Source organism: Atractosteus spatula, chromosome 1 (genome assembly GCF_055471065.1).
Source record: "Atractosteus spatula isolate fAtrSpa1 chromosome 1, fAtrSpa1.hap1, whole genome shotgun sequence".
NCBI classification, from domain to species: domain Eukaryota; kingdom Metazoa; phylum Chordata; class Actinopteri; order Semionotiformes; family Lepisosteidae; genus Atractosteus; species Atractosteus spatula.
In genome coordinates this window covers 5,193,351-5,212,920 of record NC_142706.1, presented here as the reverse complement: position 1 = coordinate 5,212,920, position 19,570 = coordinate 5,193,351, and the positions used below count along the sequence as shown (strand labels likewise).

At 36.8% G+C, this 19,570-nt stretch overlaps 1 protein-coding gene across 1 annotated transcript in view; it reads right to left on the bottom strand.

The window, feature by feature from the left end:
• Positions 1–3,778: 3,778 nt before the first annotated feature.
• vegfc (vascular endothelial growth factor c) overlaps positions 3,779–19,570 on the bottom strand; it is a 51,252-nt gene continuing 35,460 nt past the window's right edge. Inside the window, exons 5-7 of the mRNA XM_088912343.1 lie at positions 14,831–14,940; positions 12,186–12,513; positions 3,779–4,292 (exon numbers count right to left, since the gene is read on the bottom strand). Of these exons, the coding sequence (XP_088768469.1) occupies positions 4,184–4,292; positions 12,186–12,513; positions 14,831–14,940 (547 nt within the window). The 3' untranslated portion in view covers positions 3,779–4,183. The remainder of the gene's footprint in view (positions 4,293–12,185; positions 12,514–14,830; positions 14,941–19,570) is intronic.

The window sequence follows — 19,570 nt, the reverse complement described above, 5'->3', positions numbered from 1 at the left end:
TATACTGGTGGAAGGAAGGTGTCACGTTCATAAACCCCTCCTCTTAAGGACGCTCCAGCCCTTCCTTGTTTTCCACTCATTGCCCGCACCTGCTCCCTGTTCCAACCCCCTTTCAGTTCTCCTTAAAAGCCAGGCGCTCACTTTATTCCAGGCTCTGCTCTGGTTTCCGTACCAGGCGAGTCCAGAACCTGGAAGCGCCTGGTCCTGTTAAGGTTTTATTTTTTGTTCCTGTTCCTCTTCCCCACTGGTTCCAATCCGGTTCCCGTTTTTAAATCTTGTTTGTCTTGGATGGACCGCCCGGTTTTGGACTTTTGCCTTCGTTTGGATTCCCCCTTGGATTTTCTCCTGGATTGTTTGCCTCGGCCACACCTCCCCCGAACACCAGCGCACCAAGGACACGCCCCCTGTTTTCATCCCCGTATCCTGCATGACTTTTTTCCCCGTGTTTCTTCACTTTTCCCTGGATTGTGTCGTCCGCATAGGGTCCGGAAAGAACTGTTCGTTACAGAAGGAAGAATCTAAGGAAGACACGAGTCTGAAATCCCACACAAAGTGACCACTGGTTGTAGGTGGTGCACTAATAACAAAATGAATATTAGATCAATGCCTGTTTTCTGGAGGCATTGTAATGCTGCAGGAAGTTATCATGGCAATGCTTCGAACCCAGCTTTCCAATGTGGATAGAAGCTTGACAGTTCTTCGCCTTATACTGTATGTAGCTCAGAGTTTTCCTCTTTGTTTTATCTGTAGAACAAAAAGCAAGAACGTGGTCTATACTGTACAAATCACGATAAAAACAGTTTTTGAGAAACTGTACATCCGAGATGAAAAGAACAAAGTACGTGCTAAATATCTGCATATGAATAATGTTACTACAGTATACTGCTCTCTGTACACTTACTGTAACTTAAGTTCAGTGGTGGGTGAAAAGCCACAGCTTAGGAGGGCCCTGGAGGACATGCCCCTGCCTGAACACTGGAGTGTCTTGAAATATCCATTGACAGATTGAAAGTGAGTGCACTGTACTGATTCTCAGGTGAGCTCTTCCGTGCATCCACGCATGTTTGACTGCAACTTGTCCTGATGGCAGTTGAAGCTGTGAACGATCCTGTCACAGTTATTTTTATATGCTTTTAAATGCGGTATTTACTGTAACAAATGTTCAGGAGGACAGTCCCAATCTCACCCATTTGTCTAACATTTCTTCCCAGTGTCCGACACACGCTGCCTTCCCTTCTCCAACGCCAACCTGCCATTACCTAAGTCAGGAGGGTTAAACCAATAATAACAATCTAATTCAATGTATTCTATCATTCTGTCTTAATTAGGGTTGTCTGAGCTACTGAAATGGGTTTTGACTGCTCTTACTTTTTAACAGGCTTGTAGTCTTGTAGCTGGGCTGTGGGACTATAAACCAAACAGGCAAGTCCTGTTATTGAAGATATCTTGCTTATTTTCAAGAAACTGCTGGATGAATGGATCAGTCAGCTACTAACTACAAATGGTCTAGATAGGCCGAATGGCTACTGTGTATTGAAAGGGTTTATTTTTTTGCATAAACATCTCAAATTCATTTTACCACTTGCATTCAAGATTATGGGCACAATCTTACAGCACCTAAAAAGAATTACCACTGTCTTCTTCAAAGTCATGCAAAAGCTTATGAACAAAGGGGTTCAATTTCAAAAAATGATAAGGACTCTAAATGCAAACCCAAACTATGCTAAACTCAGAAAAAGGGTGAAACCATGGAGCTGACCTTGCCAGGCCTTTGATCTTCACCACACTCAAGCATTTTGGAAAGAGCTTGACAGGGAGGGATGGAAAACTAAAGGGTAACCAGCTTAAAATGCTCTGTCACATAGGGTGGTTAGTCAGCAATTCACTTCTGAAGTGGTATCACAGATTATCCAAAGCATGTACAGCTGTTAGTGATAAAAATGAGGTGAAACATTTACAATTGCATACCGTAAATATACAGTACTGTATGTGCCCTGTTACAATTTCTTTTGAAAAAGTACATTTTCATATGAACTATTATGAATGTTTCATCATTTTATTTGAATTAGCTAGTTCTCCACTGTAACATAACAGTGGCTGCCAACTGAAATCCTACGTGACTCCTGTGTCTGGGTCTTTAGTCCAGCTGAGAGTGATATCTCCAATGCTCATGCCCTTAATTGATTGAGTTTTTAGTCTTTGGTTTACTTGTTTTAGGACTCAGTCCCAGTGTTTCAAAAAGCCTCTACTTCAAGGGTACTATTTCCAACAACGTCTGCATAACCAACTTTAAGCAGCCTCTTCTCAACATGCTCATCCTTATTTTTGACAAAACAGCTCTTAATAGTTGATCAAATACAATAAGAACAGACACAGGTTGTAATGGCAGTGTATCAGACACTCCCATAGTGAGCTCTTTTCCTCTTTAGATGTGTTGCTGATTACAATTCAGACAACACATCTGACTGACTGACAGGCAGTCTTGAAATTCAGAAACTGATACAGGGGTGAAGCCAGTTACAAATCTAAGTCGATCTTTTAAGAGCTGAATGCAAATATTATTCATGTATTATTACCAATATTTTTCAAAATTGCAAACCACTTTAAAATAGGAATGGGAATGTTTCTGCCTTAAATACATTCATGAATCACCACTGCTATTATCAACAATTCTGCTATATTACTAGTCTATACATTTGTCTTCATTTCCAGGTGAGCATTTTTCCATATTCAGAACCTGTCTTGATTGCTAGGACTGATATAATGGAAACCTCTTTGGCACTAAATTATCTCATATAAAAAAAATGTAACATAGATATTAATTATTGTGTAAATTAAATAACTTCAAAATGTTGACCTGTAGTGAAAGTTACAGTAGCATTTTGTTGCATTTTGCTGTTGATACTGAAAATGAAGTGGTACTGACATGCAGTTAAATCTTCCAGAAACTCAGAGACTTCTTGCATTTCGCTGAAATAAATTTACATTGCCTGTCTTCCATGAAGCAAAATTTTCAACCCATGCAATAAAGGTGCTCAGATACCCAGTTTTCAATCAATTGTACCACAGCACGAAGAAAGATGAAATTCACACTTGAACGTAGAGACTCATCAGGCCTGAGATTAGCCTAGTTTCCTGCACTGGACTGCACTTTGTAACTCCCCCTCATAACAGGACGCAAGTACATCACAGAGTTACTGATGTTTTCACAGCTGGGTGGACTGGAGCAACTGGGAAAAAGCATCTTGCACAGGAGAACAACAATAATACCTGCAGTAGAGAGTCCAGCCATTAAACTTTGCTGCCTCTTTTCATTGGTAAAACCACCTCCTTTTTCATGTAATTGAGTGAAGAATTTGCTGTACCAAGATTGGATAGACATGCGTTGGAAGGTCTGGTATATGAGTAATCTGTGTATACTACTGTCCTTAATTTTAAATATATCATATATAAACACACACAGCATCATGACCACTGCTTTTCAAGGCAAAACTACCCACACAAAACAGCTTACTTGGGACACATTTTAGTTTGCATCAGCAGGTGTCAGAAATACTGTATCATAAACATACAGTAGTATCACACTATGTTTTATCTAGGAATTGTAGAACCCTCCTCAACAAGAGACAATACATATAAACTGTACTAAAACAGTGTACCATAAATATAGAGCTTTCAGGGTTTCACAGATCTCCAAGTACAGCAGGGAAGAACTTTGAAGAAAATCCAACTTCTGCAACTACATACAAACGTCTTAATGAACAGCTTTGTTTGACACATTTTGTAACAACATATAATACAATTTTATATTTTATTTTAAAGATACTTCACAAGATACAAAAATATTGATCACAGTGTATTTTCTTTTAAAGGATTGAAATTACTATGCACAAGAATGTTGAAAAATATTTAGACAATAAATTATATAATCATTATCTGAAAAAAAAGGCTCACTCCATTAGTCCACTTTTAGCGAGCCATTTTAAGTTCTTTGTAAGACTTTCATATCAACACTATTGTTTACAATTGTTTCCCATTTTTTTCGCTCAAGGAAAAGCACAAACGTGTCTGTGTCCATTGGGCCAACTGTGGCCTTTAGCGGAATTCCAAACAGTGCACATTTTTTGTCTGTCAATTTCATAGTCAGTTATAGACCAAAATGTCTCCAAGCGTTCGCACGTGTTCAATCCAGTCTCCTCCAGTACGTCGGTATGCAGCGGCAAACTTCCTCACTAAAATAAAACCCTGGTTCGCACCGTCTTCGCCGAACTTCACACGGTGGCCGGTAGCAACTGTTAAAGAGAGGAAAACAACGGTCGTAAATATAGCACTGAATGTATATAATCTTTTACACACACTCACATATAAACTACAGAAGTCAATGTACAGCAGAATGGCAAATGCCTCTACTTTTGCATGCAATTCTTCCTAAAAACTACAGAATACTGTTGTTGTTTGTCCCCATGGAACATTCAAATCATAATGAGTCTCAAAACGGTGGGAGGAATGTATTGCGAAGAGCAGGGGCACGTTCGCTGATGGACCCAATTGCCTAATCACAAGTGATGTTTATAACAGAAGTTCAGGAGGAAGCTTAGATCCTAATCTCACCTACACTTACAACTCGCACCCAGAACTTCCCTTCGCACGTCTCTCTGTATCCTTCCTGCCACCTCATCTACTCCTCACAACATTGAGGTGGGGTGGAGGTTTGGGCAACCTGTCTTTTGGATAGGCTGCCATTACTTCAGCTAGTTGAGTCACGCTTAGTACTTTAAGACATATTGGCTGTCTACCGCTTTCATAAGTTTAAGGAACTATATTCATCTATAGGTAGGATCTAACGGAACTACTGAAGTACATAATTTGAGAGCTGACAATAAAGGACTATGAAAACATATGAACATCAGGTGAAAGTAACAGGAGACATTGGTTGGAGTCTTTATGTCTGCTGTTGTTAAAGAAGACTGTGATAATTCCTAGCACTGAAGTGACTGCAGGTACTAGCAAGAACATTGAGTGAATAAGATCCCTACTGAATCCCTGTCCTTCAGCCAGCTAGCTGGAAGACCTTGAAGCAACAGGTTTTTTATGACTCCAACCCAAAATGTTTGTACAGTATGTACAATCAACAAATTTGTATATTACTGAAAGAAACCAAATACTTCATAACATATTTTATACTATAAAATATATTATGAAAATATATTTATATTTTATTGAATATTTCAGCATTGATAAAGACAATGCTTCCACGCAACAAATTATATTACTAATTAAATGTGTTAGTCTTGGACCACAAAGTCAGACAACATACAGTATTTTTATCAATATTAGTCTTACTACTAATAGCATGAGGAAAGTCTGACACCAATTTTTACAACTGGCAACAGCCATCTTCATTTTACAGATGACATTATAAATTAATAATACATTACATTAATAAATAACCGACTGTCCCACAAAGCAATGAGTTCTACATTTGTAGATGGAAAGATTTAACAGGAGTTTGACAGAAACGTGTGGAAATAACTAGCAGTGTAATGAAGTAATGAGTGCTACATTTCTGCCAAAAATTGAAAGTTGTACAAAATGTTCTCTGGGGTGCAAAGCATTCCTATACATTAACTTCCAGCCCAATCACGGTCTCTAATCTAGGCCTAAAGGCCCCCAGCAAAGACCAAGGATCAAGTAAAGCACATGACTATCATTGTGGAATAAATATCATTAACCAGAGGCAACCGCACTTATGTTATTAATGAAATGCTGCCCAACAAAACAGAATAATTGGCCAATATAAAACAGAAACAAAAATTTTGAATGATTAGTATATAAAGTTCTGTCAACTGATCAGATCAGACAAATGTACTAAATCTAAAACAATTAATATATCATAACAACCGGTAGTAATTACACAGGATTCTTTTTAGCTTTTGGAAGGCTTGAAACAACACTGCCACACTGTGTGCAATTGTCATTTTGGAACAGCTATCCACACAAATTGTACTTTGAAGACGGAAAAAAGATGGACACGTATTTAACGAATTTTGACAATTGAACACAAGCCACATAAACGTTCACGTTGACCCAAACACATATAAAGACTTATCATTATATCGGTTTCACAGTGTTAATGACAGCTGTAAATTATTTTTTTAAACAAAAACAACAAGTGCTAAAAAATTCTAACCCTTATATTTTTATCAGGACTTGAGTGCAAAAGTATTGTGATTCCCAGAGACCATCCCATCTGCAGAATGGTGTTATACTGTACAGTATATGTACTGTAGCTGTGCACATGACACAAGAAAAATACAGAACTAGAAATAATGAATAATTTGCTCAATAAAACATATTATATTCTTTATTTAGTTTGATACTTTAAAATTGACAGAATGTTATAATTCTTAACGGAAGACTGTTATAATTATTATCTCACTTGAGCAATGTTTTATAGTGTCACACAACCCTTAACCAGACTTGGGTATCAACGACAACTCCCCTACTTAAAATGTGCTCTGAGGTATAGGAGAAAGGCCATGAGTTATGAACCTGGCTGAGTCACTCTTCCGGCAATCCTGGTCTCAAGGTGATTGAGGTTTTTGGACATGATAAGTACTGTATGCACACCTCATGCACAAACCGAACAGCAAACACACCAGGAGACCTAACATCACACGCTGTTTTCTGAGATCTTCACCACCTATTCACACATCCATCCATTTTCTGACCCCTTCTTCCCATTGAGGGTCGCGGGGCAGCTGGAATCTATTCTTGCAAGCAACGGGCGTGAGGCAGGGTACACCCTGGATAGGATGCCAGTCCATCGTAGGCGACACAGACGTAGACACGCACAGGCTCAAACTTAGGGCCAATTTTCCCAGAAGCCAATTAACCAACCTGCATGTTTTTGGGCTGTGGTAGGAAACTGGAGACAAAATACACGAACATCAGGAGATCGTGCAAACTACACACAGATGGCATCCCTGGAACTGAACCAAAGGCCCCAGCACTGCAAGGCAGCAATGCTAACAACTGCACCACCATGATGACAAGAACACGGAACAGCAGTTCTTTTATAAGCTTATAGTAAAATTTGTAGTTTGGGAATCGAAAATATTTAGCTGCCTCCTTTTATAAACAAAAACAATTCTTAAACATTCTTTTTAGAGGTAATGTCTGATTACCTCCACAGGGAAATTGCTTAGGCCACCTGTTCCTTGTTAGATTGTTAAAACAGGAATAAGTGCCTGCAGGGGATATATGCCACAAAGATATTTTAGTGATGTTAATATTGTGACAGGATGATGTAAGTAAAAGCAATAACGGGCATAATCACTTATAAAGCTGTTTCTGGAGCTATCACAGAACAATTATCGTATGTTGTGGATACTTTTGAATTGTAAAAGGCAGTTTCTGTTATGTAAACCTTAGTTTTGACAACTAAATGAAGAGCTCAATGAGATGGAAGCGAGGGTATTTAGATTCATCTTTATAAACCAATAAACCGTATTGCTAATAATTGTATTGTATTCTAATTTTAAATATAGATGAATACTTCAGCATTAATAATTGTGGTTGTTATGCGACCTCAAAACTACAGTGTTACCCACAAGGACATTAACATTAAAGTATCCCGTAATAAAGCATTTTTTTAGAAGAACAATATGATGTTCTTAAAATAATCATTTTAAAGCAAATGGTGCTGTTCTGCAAAACTGGTGTTCGCCCATCAAACGTGCTCATCCTGTTTGCTGACAACAGTGAACAACAACAAGACTGTGTTCTCTCATTGTCAGAAAGTCACTTATTCTAGTGTCATGACAGACTGGAAGCTACTGTATCCTAATTCTATGTCACTGGAAGGTGGGAGCAAACCAGAGTCCCCAGAGGAAACTCATCCAGAGGGAGAACATGCAAACACAGACACGTAGAAACCAATCTTTGGATGCTGGAGCACTGAAGTAACACAATACTAACTGCTACAATACTGTTTCCGCCACCAAGAATGTGTCAGGAATGAAGAAAATTTCAACCTTTGTTGATGTCAACCAGATGACATCCTTGCAACACTTCATTTTATAACTTGGTCATTTCCTGCAAAGTAACTGGTACAGATAGAAAACTAATGGCATACAAAATGCTTTTTCAACCTTTTTAAAAAGGTGGGCTTTTGTGTAAAACAGAAGTAAGAGGTGCACATCTACTGTAGGCTGCTACTGTATTCACATCTGGCTCCTGGGAAGATAAACTCTGGTGAGTGTTCACCTCAATTCTGTAATTTCATTTCTCACTGAAAATCTTCCCTTCCTCCTCTTTGAAGCCCAAGCAGAGTTTGGAGATGGTGTCTACTGGCAGGGCTTTTGTATCCTTAACTTTTTATCTATAATGTCTATGTGTATAGTCTATTTAAAAGCAGAGAGTTCAACCTATCCATCGTAAAAATATAGATTTAACTGAATTCAAATCCTCAATTTCAATAAAAAAATAATCCAAGTATATTTTTCTACTTATCTTAGATTCTTATGTGCATTTTAAATGATAACATAAAAATGAAATTGAAAGTGCATTGTTTATAGCTGTTAGATCAAAAGTAAGGACTCAAATACAAACATTTCTTGGTAAGCTCTTTTTGCCAAAACAGTAAAGCATTTTCTTTTAATGTGTGTCTTTGTTTATTAAAGATATTGTACATTTAAAGTATAGTGTAACCATTCTGATGAAGGGTAACAGGAAACAAGATGTTATGGCTGGAAATGCAGGTTTTGAGAAGGCAGTGTTTTAAAATGTTTCAAAACCGCAGTATTTTAAAGATTAGTGGAACCACTTATGTACAAACCAAAGTCATAAAATTCATGCCAGAAAACATTAAATCTTCTATGTGTATTATTGCTATATTTGTAGGGTTGTAAACTTTAAAAAACAGTGAATGGTGGGATAGCACTGTATTAAGTTCTACTTCACATTGTGCGCTAACCAAAAAAAATAATTTTGTTTGTGTAAATTAGACTACACTAAACAAAACATCCCACTTAAGAGTAGCTTAAATCATGGTAAATGTGTGACAACAGATCCATGAATTCACATAAGCATACTGTTTTACGTCAGGTAATATAACTCATATATTTATGATATGTTCTGGAAATAAAGATCAAAAACAAAACTTCATGTGTAAATGCACTTATGCAAAAGAACAGCTGTTTTATTTGGCTTGAATTTGCTTTGTTGAGTGATTAAAATCTCTTAATGACACTCCCTTGTATTTGCATAGATGCAGGTTATGACGCCAGTAGAATAGACATGAAGTGATTTTCTTTCTTATTTCTTGTGATGCATATTGAAAATACTGATGCAGTTTGGCATCAACTTCCACAACCTGTCCGAATAAGTGTCCTAACTTACATATATGTCATGAGTGCTTTGCTAAGGAACTAAAATAATAATTACTGAAAATTACCACAGCTTTATTAATTCCACTGAAACACACAAATACCTATAGGAGATGAACACTGCTGTGCAAAAGTCTTAAATATCTTACACACAAGCAGCAGTTTACTCAAAGCCTCAAATATGATTTTCTACTGTTATAATTATTTTGGCTATTATTAATTTGCAATTTAGTTTGTGTAACAAGAAATCAAGTGGGTCATTTTGTAGTTCTTTAATTCATATTAATCAGAATCCTCAAATGCATGATTACATCAATTCAAGGTAAATTATACAGGAGCAGTTAATACGAACTCTTGCAGAAGTATTCCATTTGCAAATCAAATCTCCTACTCAGGTGTTCCTTGTCATTAAAATGATTTAAAAGCATTTCCTCTGTATAAATCTATGGAAAAAGGCTACTGTTTCTATTACTAAATAAGGATTGATCAGGATTAACTTAAAAAATGGCTAAAATTTCAGATGAAGTCAGTCACTGAACTATGCTTCTGCATAAAGAAGATCTGAGTGAAAAGAACAAAACAATGGATGATGTCTCAGACTTTTGCACAACCTGTACAGTATGTCAGAAATAAGAGTGTCTTCTATTTACTACCCAGAACTTCAGTACAACAAAATCAAGGTAACCAGATCTTCCAATGCCAGCTTTGGTGTTCTAAACATTCTAAAATATTTAATACTAATCATTAAAGTAACCAATTTTTTTAAAGTATAAACCGTTATACAGTATGCCACTTGCAAAGACAAACACAAAGTTTCATGGAAAGCTTTCAGACTCTTGTAACTGAACATTATGCCCTTTTTTACACTCTGTCAAAAATGACATGGCTGTTAGCTGTCTGATATCTTTGCCTCTTGACCCCATTTTCATATCTTGCTTCTGTTCTTTTTCGTTTTCACTCACTATGGACGATTAACTCTCAACTTGCACAAAAAATGTGCTTCAGCCCTTATCCATTGCGAATTTTAATCCTTGATGACAGGGTAGCACAGCACATAGTTCAGTTTCCTTTCTGGAATTTCTACACATGGCAATAAATCCAAGCTGTCATCCTTGAAAGGGTGCATTTCATCGCCGTATGAAATCTTCCTTCCCCTATGGAAACTTTACCGACAAAACTTTACTTCTGGAACTGTGAACGAATTCTTCCGTCTCACTGCTGTTCGTGACCCACCTGAGGGGGTATTACTATGTGCAGTAAGGCAGTTGCATTCAATTCATATTTAAGTTTTTAGTTTTAGGCTTGCTTACTTTCAAAAGTTTGTGCTGCATGCATATTAAAGCTCTCATCATCCAAAGTTTATTATTTTGCTTTAGCCAACTATGGCTAAAGCATAGATGCTTTAGCAAACAGTTTTTTGTTTTATTTTCCAAAGGTTTCGAGCTTTTGTATTTAAATGTATTTAAATGTATAGCTGTCCATTGTGTAAATATAGCTGTCATATGTGTAATTTTTTCACAATTAAATGGCTATAATAATGAAACTGTTTTTATAGGTGTCTTAACTGATTTGTATTGAATAACATTACTATGCAAAGATCTAACAACTTGGAATGACAGCACAAGAATTCCTAAATATGAATTGAAGTTTATAATATATTTTGGCTTGTCTGCATGATACTGTACATTTCTAAACTCAAACAGTAATAATGCTCTTTTTTTTTTGTTTAAAACAAAAATAATGTGCACCCATTTTACGTTTTATAAATTATCCATTGGTACAGTATGTTATCCTTTAAGTTGCTTCTGTAGAAACTGTATTCATTCCTCCTTTTTCTAGATATGCGCATCTAATATTCATTAGGATGTAAAACAACTAGAATCAAGCTGCTTAGACTTAAATTAAGCATAGTTTAAAGTCGTTATTTATTTTCCTGATATGTTATCATTATGTTTCTAATGGTATGGGCCGAGTACCTTTTTTCTTTTCCCAAAACATTAAATGAACTCTAAGGAACTCTAAAATCATAATTACTGAAAATTACCAGAGCTTTATTAATTCCACTGAAACACAAAAATACATATAGGTGACAAACACTGCTGTGCAAAAGTCTTAAATATCTTACACACAAACAATCTAATTGTATCAACAATTAAGCTTCTGAAAACAAACATTGTCAGTGTCACTATGGTAATGGTTAGAGCTGAAAGGAGGTTAAGAGACATGTATTTCAATTAAACAGAATGAAGAAAAAGAATGAAGTGACATCTGAGCCAGGGAGCGGCTGAAAGGGTGGAGATGGGGTGGATGGAGGGGTGAGAGAAAGACCTGCAAAGTGGGTGCACAGCAGCCGAGAGACTTATGTGTAGAAGAATGGAAGTGAGCGAGAGATGGGAAACCTGACCTCCTCCCAAGCTTCTGTTTAAAAACGCCATCGACTGCAGAATAGTGTAGCGCATTCGCCCGGCGCAGCGGCCGAAGAGCGCCCGGCTGGGGTACGAGGCGAGGGGCAGGACGGGAGTAGCAGTGGTCAGGGCGGGGACTAAGAAGGCCGCTGACCAGTGCATCTGACCCATTGCAAAACGGGTGTACAGAGTGGTGAGATTGCCCGGATTTGTGTAAATAATTCCCTGGTTTCGCACCCCATTTATACTTGTACCCAACTGCCACCCTATCCCTGTGTAACGGTACCCGAATAGAACCCCAAAATATTACAATGACATTAAGAGCCTCACCATGAGGATTTACATACAGTAAAGATCTGAAATTGACTACGGATGGAATAAATATGCTTACCTGCATGTTGGGTGATGAAACCGTCTTCCTCTCAGAAAACATTTGTTTGGAGATTCTGTGCATTCACAGGCGCATTTTGTGGGGTTTAGAGGTTGATTTTTTGGACAGACCTTCGTACAAGCACACTGGCATGTATCCTTATCGAAAACCTTGTTAGGTCCACATGCAGTTGGAAGCAGTTTACAAACGCACTGACAGGAATGTCCGTCCAGTTCTCTGTTAGGCCCACAGCTGGATGACCTCTGGTGTCCCTTACACACACACTGACAAGTTTCCTCATCGAGTTCTTTGTTTGGTCCGCAGATATCATCAAATCCACTGAATGAACCTGTAATACAGGTAAAAGAGGAAAGAATCTTGTGTTTTTATTTTGTGCCCATGTCTCAAGCCCTGCACCAAAACACAAGTGCGTACGCTGTTCTTTCATTGTATTGCCGTATTTCTGAAGTGGCATTCAAAAGTTAAATTTACACGCTCTTTCAATTAACTTTATTCAAGGTAAAAGAGCCAAACAACAACCTTCATTTTTTTTTCTTATGTGGATCTTTTTTTTATGTATCTATAGGTGCAAAGAAATGTTTATGTAAAAAAAGTCTTATGAAAACTTTGCATTTATTCAGGTACATGTGATAATTTTGGTGACCAGAGACAGGAATCAAATATACAGTATATATGTACTGTGCATGTAGTATATTCTACACTCACAACACGTGCTCTCTGTAAGTGCTTTCATAAAACAGCAAATTGCTATATCCTGCTACTGTATGTCAATAGAAATGAGCAACACCAAGTTTGACTGACTCACTCCTTATGAATGCAGGTTATTTCACAATATTCTGGGATTTTCTGTCTTCTTCAGTTACATTGACTGTTTTGATAGGTTATGACCTTCAGTATAACTTTTGCAGGTATGGACAAGCAGAGCACACAAATGTGTATCTGCAGGCCACTGAGTCTGTAGCATGAGCCAATAGTGAAGGGTCCAAACATGCTACAGGAGTATAATTAGGAAACCTGCTGAGAAAATCCTCTTCTGCACTACAGTACAGTTCTGCCTCCTTAAAAAACACAGCTTTTACTATAATTTGATACTTAGACCACCACCTTACGCTCAGAGGAAAACCTGGGTGACCAAGAGAGAACCTAGTAGCTCATTATCTCACTGAAAACAAAAAACATATTCATTTCTTTTTGGATGTTCACATTAGATTCACCACTGGTTAAGGATTGACTAATTATCTGATATATTAGAAGGCTTAATTTAGTTACAATATATGGTATTTCACTGTATAATGCTATTACATACCCAACTGAACAGTCCAAAACTTACTGTAATTGTTAAAATATTTTGCAACTATTTTCATAAGAAAATTCCACTTTTCATTCTTTGCAGTGTTTGTTTTCCATCGTGGCCCTGACAGCTGTTCTTTTTTTCCAATTTTCTTTCCTGGCAGAATGGTTAACTCTGTTACTGCTGTGTATGTGGCTGTAAACCAGTGCAAGAATTTGGCTTAAGTAGATCTTGGATTCCAATCATAACGATGTTTCATTTCTTTACTTCCTTAGGATGCTTCCTGAAGCAAACCAATGTCCCTTTTTTTCTGAGTGTTTTTAAAACTGTAAATGCATGTGGTGTGAAGAAAATTTAGATACAAAGCAGAGCACTTCTAGAAAAACATGGTCCTCAATAAATGGCACATAATTAGATCATAAAACATATACAGTATATGTTTTGTAATATAAAGGTACAGCAGTTCATGTGGTAGCAATATAGCATGCAGATCTCATTTACATGTGGAAATAATAACAAACATGGAAAATCCATCGCCATGGGGACAGGAGGTCAAGGTGTCCTACTGGTTTCTGGGTTGCTCTGCAATACAGTCCTATTGAAGGCCTAAGTAGTCAAAACACTTCCATTACTTTTAGCAGGTTTCAGTTCAACATCACTTGAAGTGTAATTTAGTGCTTTATTATTTTTTCGTATATGTCTGAAAAATCAATATTAAGCTCTACTGGTTGTCATAGTGTGTACTGTATTTACCCATGATTCCCTTTGTAATGTTTTTGACCTTTCTTGTTTTCTCTTTTAGTTTTGTACTCATTTGTTAGGCAAGAAGTTTCCCTTTCCCTCCTTGATTGCATTAGTATTTTCAGCAGTTTTTTTCCACACGGTTGGGGCATATTTCAACAGTCTATTTATATTATTTTCTGACATACGTTATCTAGAAAATTTATTTTCAACTGAAAATGTACGAAAACAATCATTATTTATACACAGAAAGCGTTTAATGCATGTAATGCATGCAAATAATGCATGTAATGTGATCTGACAGCACATAAAACTGAGAATTACTTTATAAAAAAGCAAGATTACTTTTGCTGGTTTAACAGGTGGACTTTCCTCCTGAAAACAATATCTCTTTTGAAAGCAACCCACATTAACTAAATGGAAGTTAAGCAACCAGTACAGTACATTACCCATTTATATTTTTACTCAACAATAAACCTTCTAATCTTTCGAGCATGTACAGATTATTTTTCTTAACACAGCAATGTAACCTTACTGTAATACGTAAATGAAAATACTTCAGAACTTACTTGAAGAACAAGTATATTTTGAGGAGAAACTTAAAGACACTTACGAGGTCCTGAGTATTGCGAAGGAAAACTGAAGTCATGTTGTATCACGCATCTGCATATGTTATTGTTCCAAATGTGATTCTTTGGACACGTTTTGTTTGTAGCGTGACATCTGTGAGGGAAAAGATAAAATAGTTTAGAGCTTAATCGTAAATCAGGTGTGGGAGAAAGGTCACCTTTGCTTTCCTTTCGTGACGTTTTTATAAATGAATTTTAAAATCAAAGCCATCTTCCCAGATCCAGCCACTGCTACAGTATTTCTTTCAGAGACACATGAGTTTTCTCTGAAAGAAAATCTCCCTGGCATGACATTGCAAGACGTTATACTTCCATCGTTTTTGGGGGTGTCATTTCATTAGAGCCTGCTCCTTCCAGGCCTTTCAGAAGGGTGCTCCAATTGCCTCATACAATCATAGAGGTAAGTGAAAATGGGACCCCAAGTTTAGAAGTTTGACTCTCCACCCACTCAGGCAATTTTGATACCCAGTAGAATCCCCCTCCCCGACTTGGAATCCCTTCGAACCCTGGGTTCGAATCCCAGGTGAGACGCTACTTTTGTCCTTCAAGTGAGGCTTTGTCTAAAGGTGTCAGTGAAATAAATATTTACTACACAAAATGGAGCTGTTAAACAGAAGTTCAGGAGGAGGTCAAATTGTAATCTTGTACTCCTGCTCTTACATATGAATACTCTCATGCTGTGCACCTCCTTTTGTGCAAATCTTATCTTGCATCCTCTACCCTCTACCCCATATTCACCCCTGTAGCAGCCTTGCTAGCTCATTCCTCACAAGTGAGGGGAGGTTTGGCAGTCCTGTCCTTGTGTCCTAGATTGTTAATTTCTTAAGCCAGGGGAGTTAACACCAAGAATTCAAATATTAAGTTCACTATCCCTTTTTTCTCAATGTCTCATCTTGTTGTAATGAGTATTTCACTGATGTACTGAATTATAACTAAAAAATCTCAAAATCTCAGCACAGAGATTCTCCTCAATTTCGCTTAATTTGGCATAGAATGACCCTGCCATATCGGGTTAAAAAACACCTACAGTATAACAATAAACTAATTCCAAAAGCAAATGCAACATTTTAGAAATGCTTTTTGTAAATATGGTCTGTAATCTAATCATCTAATGGATAATTCAGAGCATTTTCACCTTTTCAATGAATACACAACATTGTATGTAAACCCAGGCTAGATGCTGACAGTAAAGTTGATGATCCCAGGTCTGTTCAAGAAAATGTGGCCAGGGTTCTACTTTGTCAGAAGTTAGATATGTTTAATAAAATCTAATATACATAGAACCCAACCCATTAAAATATAATTGACTAGTACTGTATGTTAGGGATTCGGTCTTACTGAACAGGCTGGTTTTTGTCTAGTGTGTTTGGGTAAAGTTTTGTCAATATCTGGGATTTGAGATTGATTGTGGATCCCAGAAAAGGTTGTGAGGCCTGTCCCCTAGAAACGTGATTCCCCAATAAACAGGATGTTGACCTCAAATTCACTATGAAAAAGGTTACAAGTTTATACCCTAGAGAACCCTAGATGTTCTTCTTTGTTAGGAAAACGGTAACAAAGTTCTTTAGAGACACTTGGACAATAAACAAGTTATAAAAGGAAACATGAACAGTGACACACAAACCAGAAAACTATGGAGAAGTTTATTTAAAACTGAGTACAAATTATATTCAGATCTTTACACAAATGATTGTAGGAATCCAGAAGAATCTGCCCAGTGATGTTGTTGAATCTGGCTTCTTTCAGATTCTCTAGATAAAATTGCTACTGAAAAACCTGCTAAACTAGATTATCTGAAAGGCCCATCTTATTTGTAAACCTTCTTATGTTCTCTAAAAATAAGATATATTTCAAATAAACATTTCAATAACTAATGTACAGTATGTGCATGGGTGTATACAATTAATCATGGGCCTATGTTTTTTTGTGAAACATGATCTACGTGTCCTCATACAAAACCAAAAAAAATCCTTTTTAAGTAGAGAATACTTGATTCAGCCAATGGATGAGCATGTTTTAACACCATTTCAGACTGTAGAACACTAACACAAGATAAAATGTTTACATATTTTAAGCATGCTCTAAGTTGTCTGAACATAAGCTAATGTGTAAAGAATTGTTTATACAGTATATCCTGCGTCGTATTGCCTGGGATTAAAAACTAGTTTTATTCAGTTAGATCTAGTCATGTGATAGCATGGCCTATGTTGACCATGAACAATTATGATAAAGCCTCTGACTTTTTGGAGGTAACAATTAATTCACAGTGATGACATTATATACTATGTGTAGGATACAAATACTTTCCTTTTCTGGCTGAAGAAAATACAATTAAAGACAAAGCCGTTATTATCAGATAAGTACCTACTGCAAAAAATAATTCGTTTTCTATTTGTATCCTCACTAAACCTTTCTAAATATCTTACAGTAAATATAAACAGAAAGCATGCCAGAATTGCAAATTTTAAAATTTAACAAAACTTTTCTTTTAAAGGGTTCTGGGATTTGCTGGAATAATTACTTTCCATTGTATACATACAATTATGTGATATCACAGAGAAAAATCTTTATCTTTTTCCATACTCCAAGCTTTAATCTATGCTTCTGTTGCTGCTCTATTAAACAAAAATTACACCACCAAGTAAATGTAGTGCTTACACAACGCACAAAATGTGACCGGAGGGTACGAAACTATGACGTTACAGTTATATCAGTATTCAAATTAACTGTAGCAATGTATCCTTAGACCAAAACTTGTATGTACATGACCAAATCAGAAGAGAATGCTACTGTGTTAATAAAAAAGAACAAAACTAAAATATAATTCCATCTGTTGTACAGAATCTCAGAAGGAAAGAAAAAATAGTTAAAAGTTTCCTTTATCATCAGTTCTTTTTTACAGATTTGCAGCACACTTATAGAAACTGAATGCTTAGTACTACTGAAGTCAAGGATTCTCATTACATTTCTGACAGCATAATTGTATGAGCTGGTAGGTAAAGTATCAAATCATTGTTTTTTCCAACCCTGGAAATAAAAGAAATATAGACAGTAGACACTGACATTCAGGAACAGACCTCTTAAAAAACCAATAATTATATCAAAATGCTACAAAATGAAAACAGCACTATTTGCAGAAAATGACTGAAAATGTGCCTTTTATTCTACGTGAAAATGGAAGACATTATCTTCAATGTAGTGTATTTTTCTAATTTATTCTAATTTTCCATTTTATAACAGGGCTGTGTGCCGACCACGTTACAGAAGTGTCGTCACCCAGCTCTGAATTCTTTTCCATAGCAGCACACTGGGTCTTTTGGCATGGTGGTGTTATCTACTGCTTAGGCAGTGGCACTTGTTCATGCAAGGAGCACATGAGGGCCCAGGTTCGAATGTTGGCAGGGGCAAGGGGAACTTCACTCATCACACCTGCAAGGAACTGCTTTGGCAGCTGCTTTTCGAGTCCGAATCCCCACTCCTGACGCATGGCAGCTTCGGTGTAGTTCTGATATTTCTGAATGTGACATTGGCCACAAGAATTTGTGAAAAGAAAACAAGTCAACTGAGGAAACACTACAAATACTGTAGAGGGGGAAGTGACAACTACCACATCTAACTGTTTCGCTGGGTAGAGTTTCAGCTTTGTAACACAAAATCCAATTATTACACATCACATAAAAATACCAAATAACAGTCCAATGCTTAGTTTTATTAAACTATCTGGGCAATCAACACATTGTGTATGAAACCCAGTTGTTCACAGTAGTTAATATGTCTAAAAATCATAAATTGACAGCTATTTCAGAATATATGAACATCAAATAAGGAGAAGTACGTTTGTGATTAACTTTCTCTGCCTTAAGTCATTCTGATGCATTACTATTCTATGAACAGCTTTTTTGCCAATTAAATTCAACATAGCTCCAGATGTGCTCTGGCTCAGGCTCGACCTCAGTGATATCCCCTCTTTCAGGTTTAAACCAAATTCAGCAAAGGCATTTCCGTCAAATTCAAAGACCCTCAAATTTCTCACATTCAAGAGCAAATGTATTTATTATGATTGACTGCAGGCGTAAACAAATGACACAGACTGAATTCCAATGTCACCTTCTATCAGTGCAGAAGCTTTTGTGTTGTGGACTTTATTATCTGTTTTTAAATTTTCCCCCCATAAGAAAAGTGTGTTTGAATTGAACCTGTAGTTCCCCTGAATGGTAAATTAATATTTGTAGGACTGTAGCCACAGGCAAGTAGCATACTTAGCAGTGCTTTCAACAAAAGGGAAGTACTTTTTATCTTCTCCAAGAGGCGCATGGAGATCACAAGTGTATCCATATTGGGACTGGTTTGTAAAAAATAGCATCAAAAAGGAGATGGAAGGAGATGCCTCACAATTCAAAAGTTTAATGTAAGTGGAACCAATTTACTAGCGAGGAAGAGTGGAGTCTCTTGTCTTACACACTGAGACCTATTGCATACTGTACAACAAAGAAATAAAAGCCCTTTTAGGTTTTCAAGAGCTGAGCACCAAAATCAAAATAATTTTTTTAATTTGAACTATTTCATAATTTGCAACATAAATGCATCTAATGGAATATTTATTGTACTACGTATTTTGGAGTATTTTAAGCTTGTGGTGCAGGCTGTGTGAAATGAGTTTTACATATTGAGCATTGTTCCAAAATTCCAAGCATCTGACTATAGTCCCCAAATATGTATGGGAC